The sequence below is a fragment of the Corapipo altera genome, unplaced genomic scaffold, assembly GCF_003945725.1.
Source record: "Corapipo altera isolate COAL_440 unplaced genomic scaffold, ASM394572v1 98, whole genome shotgun sequence".
NCBI classification, from domain to species: domain Eukaryota; kingdom Metazoa; phylum Chordata; class Aves; order Passeriformes; family Pipridae; genus Corapipo; species Corapipo altera.
Genome location: NW_020884914.1, coordinates 5,738,588 through 5,750,591, shown reverse-complemented (window position 1 = coordinate 5,750,591; position 12,004 = coordinate 5,738,588). Strand labels below are relative to the sequence as shown.

Sequence of the window (12,004 nt, the reverse complement as noted above, 5' to 3'; positions counted from 1 at the left end):
ATTCTATTTCTCTGCTCTACAAAAAGTGATCATTTATTGCAACTGCTTGAGAACTGAACTTCAAATTCCTCAAAACACTGTTGTTGTCCATTAAATGGAAGATTTGAAATTTGGTCTGAAAAACATGGGCAAGGCAGTAGGTGACATGAATAGTTCCTACCAATAACTGACTTGAAGGGATGTTTGACAAGCTTGTTCAAAGTGTGAATAGGTTGTGCTGAGACAAGGATGGAGGTGGATTACACAACAGAACTCATGCTTAATGTGGACCACAGAAAAAACAGCCATTTGACTGCAAATTAATCCCATTGCTCACTTAATTACCAGATTCTATCCTAGAGACACACTGGTGACATTAAAACAAACCAGCTCATCTGGTTAAATCCTTAATTTCTCTACTCTGATCTAACATTATTAAGAGTTTAAAATTATCAATAATCATCAGGACTTGGATGTTAAACACTGTTTAATCAGAAGTCCATAGTGTGAACTGATGGTAGGCAGGATTTCTAATTAAGAAGGATTTCAAAGTGTTACCAGAAATTATGTGGAATACTCTTTGTTGGGAGGGATTTCATGTCTGCTGCCTACATGGGGAGTTCATGGCATAGGAAGGATAATAGAGGGAGAGTTCCCACCCATACAATGGTTTTCTAGCAAGAAAAGTACTAGATCAACAAAGGGAAGAATTTTCTTTGTGAACGTATTTAATAAAAGATACAATTTTTTGTTTTGACTTATATTTGTTGAATTGTAGATTTAAAAATGTCTTTGTGTACAACTGCTTTGATTTAGGGAAGGAGATTTGGGAAGTGGATTAAAACACATGTATATATCTGTCACAATCGTGCATGTCTGTAATAACACACATAATAATGACCCTGAAGGTGGGACTCTGTCCTGTCAGCAGTGAGGGATTGTGGCAGCAGGAATGGAAATTAATGTATTATCCTGCACAAAATGCAACTTGTAGCTTTGGAGAGAAACTTGAGGCTGGTTTTGATCCTTCAGGGTAGATGGTAAAAGGAAACCACACCATTTGATCCCAGGCTGGAGCAACCTTTCCATGGTCTGTGGGTAACCACAGATCTTTAATGCTGAAGCCCTGGCACATTTCTGGTAGAGTTTCGTGGGGATATTTTGGTGTCTAATAGGTTCTCAGTATTTAATAATCAGCAATATACCCTGTTTAGATTTTTCTTTTGACCATCACAGCAGATGTAACTAGAATAGGAGTAGAATAAGTTTATAGGAAAACCTGAAGCTATGAACAATGGAGTCAGTGTTTCTAGTGTTTGTCAGTGAACATAAAACAGCAATAAAGAGTAATGAAATATTTATGAAACTTCAGAAGTAATTACAATGTCGAGGCGCAGAGTTTAATTTGGAAGCAGTTGCAAAATAAATGAAAAATTAATTTTTCCAGACTTACTGGTTCATTTTCAGACTTATTAAAAAATAACTTGGCCTCCTTGTAGCAATAAGATGTGCCAAATTACCTGATTAATGTAAACTTACAATTCTGTCCTCCATCTATTAGAGTAATGTTACAAGTGGGTAGGTTGTCTGTAATTCCTTTTGTCTTTTTTTTTTTTTCTATCAGAGCACACGTGAAAAGAGAGATGAGCTTTTACTGCTGACTGTAGTGCCTTTCGTTGGCAGGACTGGCATTTTATGTTCCCTTGCACCATGAATGGACTTAAAGAACCTGTGTTTTCAGTGTGGAGAAGACACACATCAGAGGGCTTTAAATCAGGAGATTATTCTCATTGGTTTTGCAAACCGAGGTGAGCTAAGGGAATGCAACAAGTATTCCACTAAATTAAACACCATAGTGCTCTGATATAAATGCCCTTCTGAGGTAAATACCATAATTTTACTCGTTAAGACACTGAAATCAATGAACATTTCAAACTTCTGTGTTATGGTGGCTGTGAAATGGTTGAGCTGAATTGCAGAATTATTTGGGAATGGTCTAACTCTGCTTACACCAAAACCTCCTGTTTCCAATGGGAGCACAGTTAGGTAACAATACACAATCTCTTGCTGATCTGTCCTTGAAACTTGCAATTCAGTGAGTGGTGTTTTTTTTGGAAGAATCCAGGTAATTGTCAGCTTTAAAGTCTGAGAGATTAAGTAGGATCCAAATAATGCACCATCCTGCAGGGAATGTTCACCCCCTGAACTGAAACAACTGTCCTTGATAACTCAAATTGCTTATTTGTAAAGTGGACACAGTAAAATAAACCTTCTTTACATCTAAGTCTTGTGAGATTCAGTGAGGAGGAGTTTTCTCCCTTTCCTCCTCTGAACAAAACCCCCCATCCACTCCCTGGTATCCAAATCCCTCAGCTCTTGGGTGGCACTTGGTGGAGGTCAGGCTTTCCCTGAGGAAACAGCACAGTTTCCTCCTGGGTCAGTGTGTTTTGTTGGTGCACAAGAGGTGGAAATGTCACCCAATTTGAGCAGGTGGTGTCTCAACATGCCCATTTTGTTATATTTGTCATATATTACAGTCCAAGAGGAGATGCTGACTAGGGTTGAACTGACTCCTGGTAGTGGTGTTGCATGTGATACCCGTGTAAGTCTGGTTGGTCTGTGTTGTTGGTGGTATTATTGCATTGTTTTAGCAATTTTTTTTCAAGAAGAAACGCCTTGAAAGCAGTATGTGCAAGAATTCCCAAGGGCTCAAAGCACTTTGTTACTCAGTTTGACAACACCTTCCTGGTAAATGGCCTCTTAGATTTTAGTGCCTCGTGCTAATGGCTTTGTTTGGCTCAGGATCAGTTTGATGAAGGGTTCTGTGAGGAAGCAACACGGGCTTGAATCTAGAAATGCTCTTTAGGTATAAAGTGACTCTGTCAGAAGAAGAGGAGGGAGAGAACATGGCCAAGAGGTGAGTTGTTACTCTGACTACTCAAGTCAGAAGGTGGAACAGTAAATCAGGCTGACACTAAGCAAGAGATGTGGTCATACAGGGTGATGAAGGTGGCTGGATATGTCTGTAGCAGTGGCTCCCAGGTTGATCCCTTTATCCTCTTCTGAAATGGTGATCTGAAAGATTTGACACCCTGTTCCTGAAGTGAGCTCTGTGCATAAAGCCCAGTGTTCAACTTATAGTGTGGGCCAGTGTACTGGAGAAGTGCCTGACACTGGGGATCCTTTTTGTGCAACTTGGTGTAGAAACATAAAAAGTAATGACTAACCACTCTTGCCATATAGTAGTTGCACACTAAATAACAAGAAGCACAGGCCTACCAACCTTTTCTCCCCAAATACCAACAGAGAGAATTTAGTTGTCTTGCAATTTCTCCCTTTCTTTGTGTGAAAATGTTGACACTTCTGAAACGTTTGGTTTTCATTAGAAACAGAAATGCATTGTCTGTCTTCCGTAAATTTGCATTTCTTCCAAACCAGAGGCTATGCTTCAGACGTGAGGAACTGGATGTTTTATTTTGTAATTTGGAAGAAGCAGACTCAGCCTATGATCTGGACAGCCTGGAGACACAAGTGTGCAAGGAGCCAGCAAATACATTGGCAGGCATGTGGCTGGACCGGTCACTGTGGCAACCTGTGTGGCTTCAAACACAAAGAAAATACTGGTAGAGCTGGCAAGTTTTTGCAGAGCACTTGAATTCTATGAAATCAAAGCTTTTGGATGTAGTTCTGTTCCCACTGAAACCGGTGCAGTTTACTGTGCAAATAAGCTCTCTGCCTGAACACCATCGTAGTTAAAACAACGCTTCCATTTCAGGATTATTTCTGTGTTTCAGTATTCTAGGCAAGAATAGGGAGTGTATAGAGAGCACAAACCAAGCACAAATAGAAATCAGGGTTTAAAGGACATGGTGGGATAAGTGTGGCAGAAAAAGCAGTTATGGATGGTGAATGAGGTCTAGAAATAAGAAAGCTTAAGGCTTCTGCAGCTTGGTGGAGATGATCTAAACAGTTGCATAGCTCTTTCAAGAACTCCAACCGGGGGAAAGGTTGGATCATGTTAATAATCAGGGAAAGAGGGTGAAGGACTTCTCTAAGTTGTCAGTTCCGCAGGGGGATGTAATTGCTTTACAAGATCCCAGTTGTTGCTCAGTACTTCTGCTGCTGTTGGTGAGGGTGCTGAGGGTGTTTTGATGCTATTCTGCTCTCCTGAGCTAAACAGGTGTGGGAACTCACGGGTCTGAGGCATAGCCTGTAATAATGTGCTCATCCAGGGTGAAACCCTTCCTGCAGTGCTGCCTGGCTGTGCTCTGGCTGCAAAGATCTTGTTAATTGAAGAGGACTAAATCATCAGCTGAGCAGGTTTTGTCTGTAGCTACCCAATCACAAGTGGGCACGATCCAAAGGAGGAGGCCACGTTGTGGAACTCCACCACTGCAAATTACAAGGCATGTGCTGATGTACCACTGTTTAAAAAGCCTCACAGGTTTATTTTACCTCTGCTGAGCCCATGTGGCTTGTGTTCATCCGTTTCTGAAAGTATATCCACGGGTTAGGCTAAGGCAAACGGCCACACCTTTGTTACAAAGTGTTATTAGTAGATGTTTAAGGTCTCTACTTCTGCGTGTGCAGACCTGCACATCTTGGATTTATCAGAACTGTTCCCTTATGCTTTTGGAGGTCTGGTTGGAGTGTCTCAAATAACTGATGTCTGTCAAGATTCCTCCCCTCTTTGTTCATTCTTGAATAATTAATGTATTGTTACTTGCTCAGACTAAAACACACTACATAATGTCAGTGAAATTAGTGCTGGGACACAGATTAAAACCCTCTAAGTTTCAGATTCTGGCAGGACAGACCTTGTTGGATGCTGGGCAGTTTGACTAGATGAATTCATCCACACCTGACTGTTTGGGCACCACTTTTGCAGTTTAGTCCCCAGGCTCCTGACTAGCATATATCCAGATATGTTCAGAGGGCTTCTTAGGGATTTACTTCACTCTGTCAGCTATAAAGAACCTCATTTAAATCTACAAGCACTTAAGTGGGAGAAAACAGAAGTCCTATTGTCTTTTTTTTTAAAAAAACTCTGTACTTCATATTGCCTTCTGCATTGGAAGAACGAGGTGAAGCAGAATGTTGTAGTCTGTACATCAAAGCACCAGGTTATTGTTACTTTTTTTAAAGGTCCAAATATTACACTAGTCCTTTGATTATATATGTTGATGTTTTTCATAAACTGACTGAGAAGGGGAAAAAGGCATCTGAACTGTCCTCTGGGTTACCCTAATATAGTTTTAATCCCATTAATACAGCAGTAGGACCACAACACTGTGCTAAATCAGTGTGACAATGTGGAATGGGGATTTAGAGGATATAAAGGTAATTTACAAAGTAAGGACACCCTCAAAGAAAACCCTAGACTTGCAATAAAATAATTTTCAAAGAAGCTGTTTGGAATTAAAGGCATCTTTGCATTTTAATGGGTAATTATTCTTGGCATCAATAACAGTATATAACCAAAATCCACTGCATCCCTGAGGGACAGAGGCAATTTTGGATTTAAAGGAGGTGCAGCTAATATTTTGTACTTAAAGGAAAGCCAGTTACTGGGGATCAGGTAGAACAGAAGTCCGAGGGTTTTGGCAACGTAAGCAGCAGCATCGTGCATACAATCAATATAGGAAAGGTTATTACTTTTTATTAGGAGCAGGGGCTGAAATGTGGAAGCAAGGCACAGTGCTGCCAGCCAGCAGGAGAGGGCGGCAGAGAAACGGGAGAGCTCCGTGCAATTCTGCAAAGCCTTCGAAACACCACTTAAATTTTTAAGAGGAGCGAGAGCACATCGGAGCTCTCAGAAGCCAAATCCCCTTCAAAAAGGCGGCTTCGTCAGTCTTTATAAATAAAGTCCGTAACACTTTGAAAATGTCAAATTCCTGTGGCAGCCCAGAAGACGTGGGGAAGCAGCGAGGCAGAGATGGCAAGATAAGAAGGGAGGATGTGGATGATTCTCAACCTGAGGGAAAGAGGTTGAAGCTGGGGAATGAAGGAGGAAACAGTGGAAAGGACAGAGAAGCAGCAGCAGCAGAAGAAGCAATAATGCCTTGCTTAGGCAGAGAAGAGCCTGTGCCCGAAGGAGGGGATGAAGGCAAAAGTGTAAGTGAGGGTCTTTAGTGGCTCTGAGCTGGGAAAGGGGGAAGGGCCGTGAGGTTACCCTTGAAATTATTTGTCGTCCTGAAGTTGGTAGTTGGGCATCAAGTAGTGTAGAACAAATGTGATCGAGTGTCCTGTCTCACTGAGACTATAAGCATGTTCCTCTTGAGTTTCTTACCTTGGCTACATGCTCTTTAGTACAGGAGTGTGTATTTTAATAGGGCTCTCACTGTTGGCTGCTTGCAAGATGTGTATGGCAGAGAAGTGATTTTTTTTTTTCTTTGGGGGGAGAGGAGAGGGGAGAAGGGATATTAACTGCTGCTTGCTTTTTAAGCTTCCTATAACCGTTAATAAATTGGGTAATGGTTGGTACATTGAATTGGGCAGTTTGGGTTGTTTATCAGTCTGTCCATTCAGACTTTCCCCCACACTGATGTTGGAGAGTACTATTTTACAGCTGGGGATGAGTGCAGAGCCTCCAGAGGTGGAGAGTTGGTGATTAGAGATCTCATCTGGGGAGAGAGCAAATGTCATCTGGAGAGATTTCAGAAAAAAGAGCTACTGAGCAGTTGTCTTTATAAATATCCCCATTGTCAGATCTTTACATGAGGATAACTTTGTCAGTGTTTCCTGGGTGGTTATTTAGTTTGGCTGCTGTGCCTGTCAGCAGGTTTCTGAGGCACAGCAGAGACCAGGGGGGAGAGGGGATGAACACATGGATTCCCAGCCAGCTGAAGCTTTTCCTCTCGTGGTGCAATTTGGGCCAGGTACTTTTCCTGGACAGAAATTGGCTGCTTCCCTCCCTCAGCAGTGGAGGGGGAGTTGGTGGGAACAATGTCTTGGGTGCAGGATGTTTTCTCTTTAAGTTGTTATATGGTGAGAGTAGAGCTTTAGGATTCACTTAACAGCTGGTGGAGACTTCAGTGCACAGATTTTATCCAGAAGTTTTCTGAAATGTATTTTTCCTCTCCTGGGATTGATTTCCTGAGTTAAGATGTGCCTCTTCAAATGAGGAGTTAGGTAGATATTCCACCTTTTGGTAGGATTTGCATTGTTAAATAATTTGAGAGGTAGTTGTTGTGGTTTGCTCTTGGTGGAATTTCATCTCTAAATGCAACAGTTTTCCTGGGATACAAAAGTATTTAAAATGTTTGTACAGTGTTGGTTTGTTTCTACAAGCAGAAGTCTCTTTTATCAAGCCATGTAACTGCAGAGAATTGCGCTTTGGTCTGTTTTGGGCTTCCAATGCTTGTGAAGACATGATCTTTTTAACTCTCAACTGGCAAAGTAACACTCCTGTTATTAATACCAATTCTGGTAGAGACTTTTTTTTCTCTCCCTCAAAGTTATACAATATACAGACAAGTTAATTGGTCAGATCATAATCCTTGGTTTTGTCTTTTTTTTTGTTCGTTTTGTTTGTTTTTCCCCCCAAGAGTAAAGGTTTTAAATTCATTCTACTTTATGATAAATATCCATAAATGTGTTGGGGGTATCCACTATGGTTTGGGATAAAAGTCTTTTTAATGGTACATCTTACTATAATATTTAATTAGGATGTTACTGAAGACTAAACCTTAATGGAATAAATTTACTTTGTCTTGTAAGGGGTCAATTTTTGAGTGCAGAATATACTAGAATGATGCATAGCTAAGTCACTGGGCTCTGTTTGTGAGACCTGATTCACACCCTTACAAATGTTTTGCCACTGCAGGAGAATTCTGTGGTGATGGATACCTGATCTTTTTTTGTCCTTTCAAGGGCCTGTGTATGTCTGCTCCAACATTACATTCTGACTTTTCAGCAGGGGGTTGCTAAAAATATTAAAGGAAATCTGCTAATGACCAATTGTTTTCCTCTTTGTCTCTCCTAAAATCAATTCTTATATAGTTTTTATAATAAAGCAATTCTTAATTCTTAAAGTGAGTTAGATTCAAAATTCATCAAAGCTCAGTGAAACTGTTCTTTCCCCTCACTTCAGTGGACTCTTCCTGGGGATGTTGCACTACATTTAATATCAAGTTCCAATATTTTTTCCCCTTCCCACTTAAAGCAATGTGTCTGAGTTGGAGAGATTGTTTGAAATTAATTATGTGGCATTTAAAATTCTGTTAACATAAAACTTTTTCTAAAAACAGGGAAAGCTTATTCAAAAATCACTGTGTCTGTCACCTTGTAGAGAGCAAGCTGCTGGAAAAGATGGACTGTGTGCCCTTAGGAAACACTGGAATGACTTCATTTCTGTGCTTAGAAGAATCTTTATTTTAATAGGCATGGTGGTGTGGGTAATCAATGCATGCATTGGAGTAACATTCCCTAATAGTCCATTATGTCTTCTATTTTAAAGAAGGACATTTTAAAAAAATTATAGGCTTTGACTCATTTTTGGACTAGTAATAAAATATCAGCACAGTATGTGTGCCATTTCTTTATTTATTCCACTGCAATTTGCCTGATTCAACATCCATTCTCAGGTTTAGAGGAAAGAAACCTACCTCAGCTGCTCTAACTCATTATTCCACTTATTATGAAATCTGGTATTATGGGAGAATGCAGGCACCATCTATATTTTATGTGTGTGAAATGATGCATAATCCTTGTGGGCATTTCCTTGGCACTGTGTGTTTGTAGCTGGAGCTGCTGCTGTGCACAAGTTGGTTGCAGAAGGATGTTTGTGCCACTGGCTTCAGTGGGCAGAGCTGTTCTCTTTGCCATGGGAATGAGGGGCTGCATTTGCCAACAACTCGTTGGCAGTGGTACCTGGAATGATTCCTTCACTTAGTAACTAGTTAATGTTGGTAACCCGGGGTGAAACTGTAATTTGTAATTTAGATATCTATTAAAATAATTTGCTCCTTGCCATCTCTTTTTATTACTTTCATTTCTAATGAGGAAACTGCTTGCAGCAGGTGTGAATCACAGAGTTTAAGGACATGGAATTTTTTCCCCTCTAATGTCTCTTTTTGGCATAGCATCAGAACGAAGTACTTGGTTCAAATGAAATGGGTGCAGTCTTTGTAGTAAGGTTCAACTTGAGAAATCTCTGGTTTGGTCCAGATGGTGAGGAATTAGCATTTGGAAGAGCTGGTGAGTCACTCCTTTTCATCAAAAGTTTGGGTAGAAGTACTGAAGTCCCTGTGGAATTCAGTGTACCTCTTGTATGCCTGGATGATGATCATAATTATCAGCAACATGATGCCACAGGGTTGATTGTCACTTTACCTGTGCTCCAGCACACATTAGAAATTATTGAAACAGTGTAAAATCATATTTAATGAAATAAAAAGCATATGAAGAAGTGATCGTGCAAGTAGTGACTTCTTTCCAGGCTGACAGACGTGTTCTCCTGACTGGCTGCCATGAGTTATCCACAAGTTATGATCACCAGGAGTGTGTATCCTTGTAATCCTTGTATCCTTCTACTTCAACAATAGTCATTTCATCTCTCTGAACAGCTGCTGGTGGCAAAGGTTGTTTGGATTTAGGTTCAAAAACATTTCTGTATTCCTAATGCCTGCTTTGCTATGAACCAAACTTTTTTTTTTTTCCCCCCTAAACATTTGTGCAAATCTTTACAGAACAAGACTGAATTCCAGGGTTTGGTTTGGTGTCTGTAGTGTTCCTAGAGCATCTGCCATTCTGAACTGTGTTTTCATCTGTAATGTCACCTGTGCAGAAAAGAGCTTGAACTTTCACCCTTTAATCAACTTTCAGAATGATTTAATGCATTTGGGAATTAAGGTACTCTTTGAAATTTAAAAAAAAAAATTGCCTTTGTTGATACTTGGAAAAGGGGAAAATGTTACAGGTCTAGTGAAGAAAAAAGTGCAACCTTTTGTTGTTAACATTAGAAGTAACATCTTTACAACTTGACAGTCCCAACACTGAAGAAAAGAAAATGTGAGAAACATATAAGAAAGTGCCTTTAATACTTCTGTAGGAGGAGAAAACTGATTTTGCTGCTCACCTCTGAAGAATAGACTACATTAAATTTGTAGCACGTGGCAAATCCAGCTCTCTAAGTCTCAGATGTTAGTAGGTTTTTAAAATACAGTTTAAATGGGGAGATGTGACATGCTATACAATGCTATTCAATGTTTGCAGTCTTAGTCATTCTTTGCATACAGAACAAATTGAACCCTGCTATTAATTTGAGTAGTGGACAAGTATTCCCAAGATTTAAAAGAACTTACCTTGGAAAGCTGAAAAACATGTCTTGGAAAGCTGATCATTTAAAAGATTACTTCTCAGCAGGAGAGGAAGGATTTTCTAGAAATTAAGATCTGCGCTTGGAACTTCAATTCAAGATAAAATTCCCTCATTTGAAGGATGGGTCGGGATTCAGGGTGCTAAAACCTCTACCAAGATGAGGTCAGGATACAGAAACTCAGCTTTGTGTGTGGATTCACTGCAGGAACTTCAGGATGTGACTTCTGCAGTGTGAGCTGCTGTCATGGAAGTACTCGAGGTAAATACCAAAGATACCAGGAGGCACTGAACATGGACTGTGTTAGTCTAGACAAATGAAATGCACATTTATTATCCCTTATGTTCAGCTTGGATTATAGGAGAAGTAGTGTTTGGCTCAACAACTCAAGGCTTTTTCATGACATAAATGCATCAACATAGTAAAGTGTGAGCATTGTACCTGAAGTCTGGCAGTTTGACCTTTCTGTGTGTTGCCACATGCTGTGTTAATGTGGTTTCTCATGCAGGTTTTTTGTTTTAGAAGGCTTATTTTCTCCTTGCAACTGGTTTGTCACAAAAGCTGTTTTGTGTGTACGTGGCTTTCTGCTCTTGATTGTATTTTGTGAATGTTACTTTGAAGGGGAATCGTGTTTAGAGAGAGAGGACCTGGGATGGTGGGTCCATAATGGGTTGAGAGTCCAATTTAAGGTGCTGATTTTGGACTTTGAAGGTCCTAAGTAGATTGAAGCACTCTGCTGTCAAGGCTGTGCTTTAGGCTTTTTCTCTCCTCCTTTTAATAATGTTTAAATCTGTTGAGATTCTTTTGTTCTTGGAAATTATGGGATGCATCTCCTCTAGGAGAGCACCATAGTTTTGGAACATTTTGACTAGCATGATATTTGGAATATGTTATGTAAAGCAGTCTACATCTGCCTTTCCTATTCTCCTTTTTTGGTTCTGGTTCCCTAATCAGAGGTCAATTTTAGGATTGAGTCTATTGACTTGCTAGAGAAACTACGATATATACTGGAATTACTGTTTTTATTGTTTTAATTCAGAACAGAATCAAATTCTGTGATCCAGGACAGAGGCATAATTGTCTATCTTTGGAGGTGGAAAGAAAGGAGATGTGAATTTTTTAGAAGTGAGCGGTGGTATTGATATAAGGTGCTGGAACTACTTGCTTTTAGCAAATGCTCCTGTGGAAGTAAGGGAGCCTTTTGTAGAAAGGTGTGGATAAGAGACCTTTAAACACTGCTTTGGACTTGATTCCAAGTCGATGGAAAATATTCTCTCTGAAAATGATTCCTCCTCCTGTGAACCTTTCAGCTGGTTAATGCCCACGTTGGTAAATGGTGTCCCTACAATGAGCAGGAATTACTGCAGTGAGGAATTGCCTGGGACAAGGAAAGGCAGCAGAAACAGACCCTTAAGAATGACCTCATTTTGCCATTTTTTTTTTTCCTGTAGTTGTCAGGACAGATCACTAGATGGCAGGGGGCAAGTGTACAAAACCAAAGACTTTGTAGGGACTGTCTAGTTGTTTTGTCATGGGGGAAATTTCAATTCATTCAACAAATAACTGCCTATTTTCAGCAAGCAATTGCAACCAAGAGTAACATAAGCTGGCTATATTTACTCATTGGAAGTTTAATTTCACTGATAAGGAACGTTCATGGAGCGTTTCTGCCTCTATTTGAGTAATCAATTACCTAATATTATAATT

At 40.0% G+C, this 12,004-nt stretch overlaps 1 protein-coding gene across 12 annotated transcripts in view; it reads left to right on the top strand.

The window, feature by feature from the left end:
- Window positions 1–5,836: 5,836 nt before the first annotated feature.
- The window catches only part of RBFOX1 (RNA binding fox-1 homolog 1), a 1,158,532-nt gene continuing 1,152,364 nt past the window's right edge, over window positions 5,837–12,004 (top strand). For 3 of the 12 annotated variants that reach the window (XM_027654822.1, XM_027654821.1, XM_027654819.1), the window contains exon 1: window positions 5,843–6,093. In XM_027654822.1, coding sequence (XP_027510623.1) covers window positions 5,863–6,093 — 231 coding nt within the window. In that variant the 5' untranslated portion in view covers window positions 5,843–5,862. Of the gene's footprint in view, window positions 6,094–12,004 lie in introns of all 12 variants that reach the window. The other 9 variants (XM_027654830.1, XM_027654827.1, XM_027654831.1 and 6 more) reach the window with 6 other exon arrangements.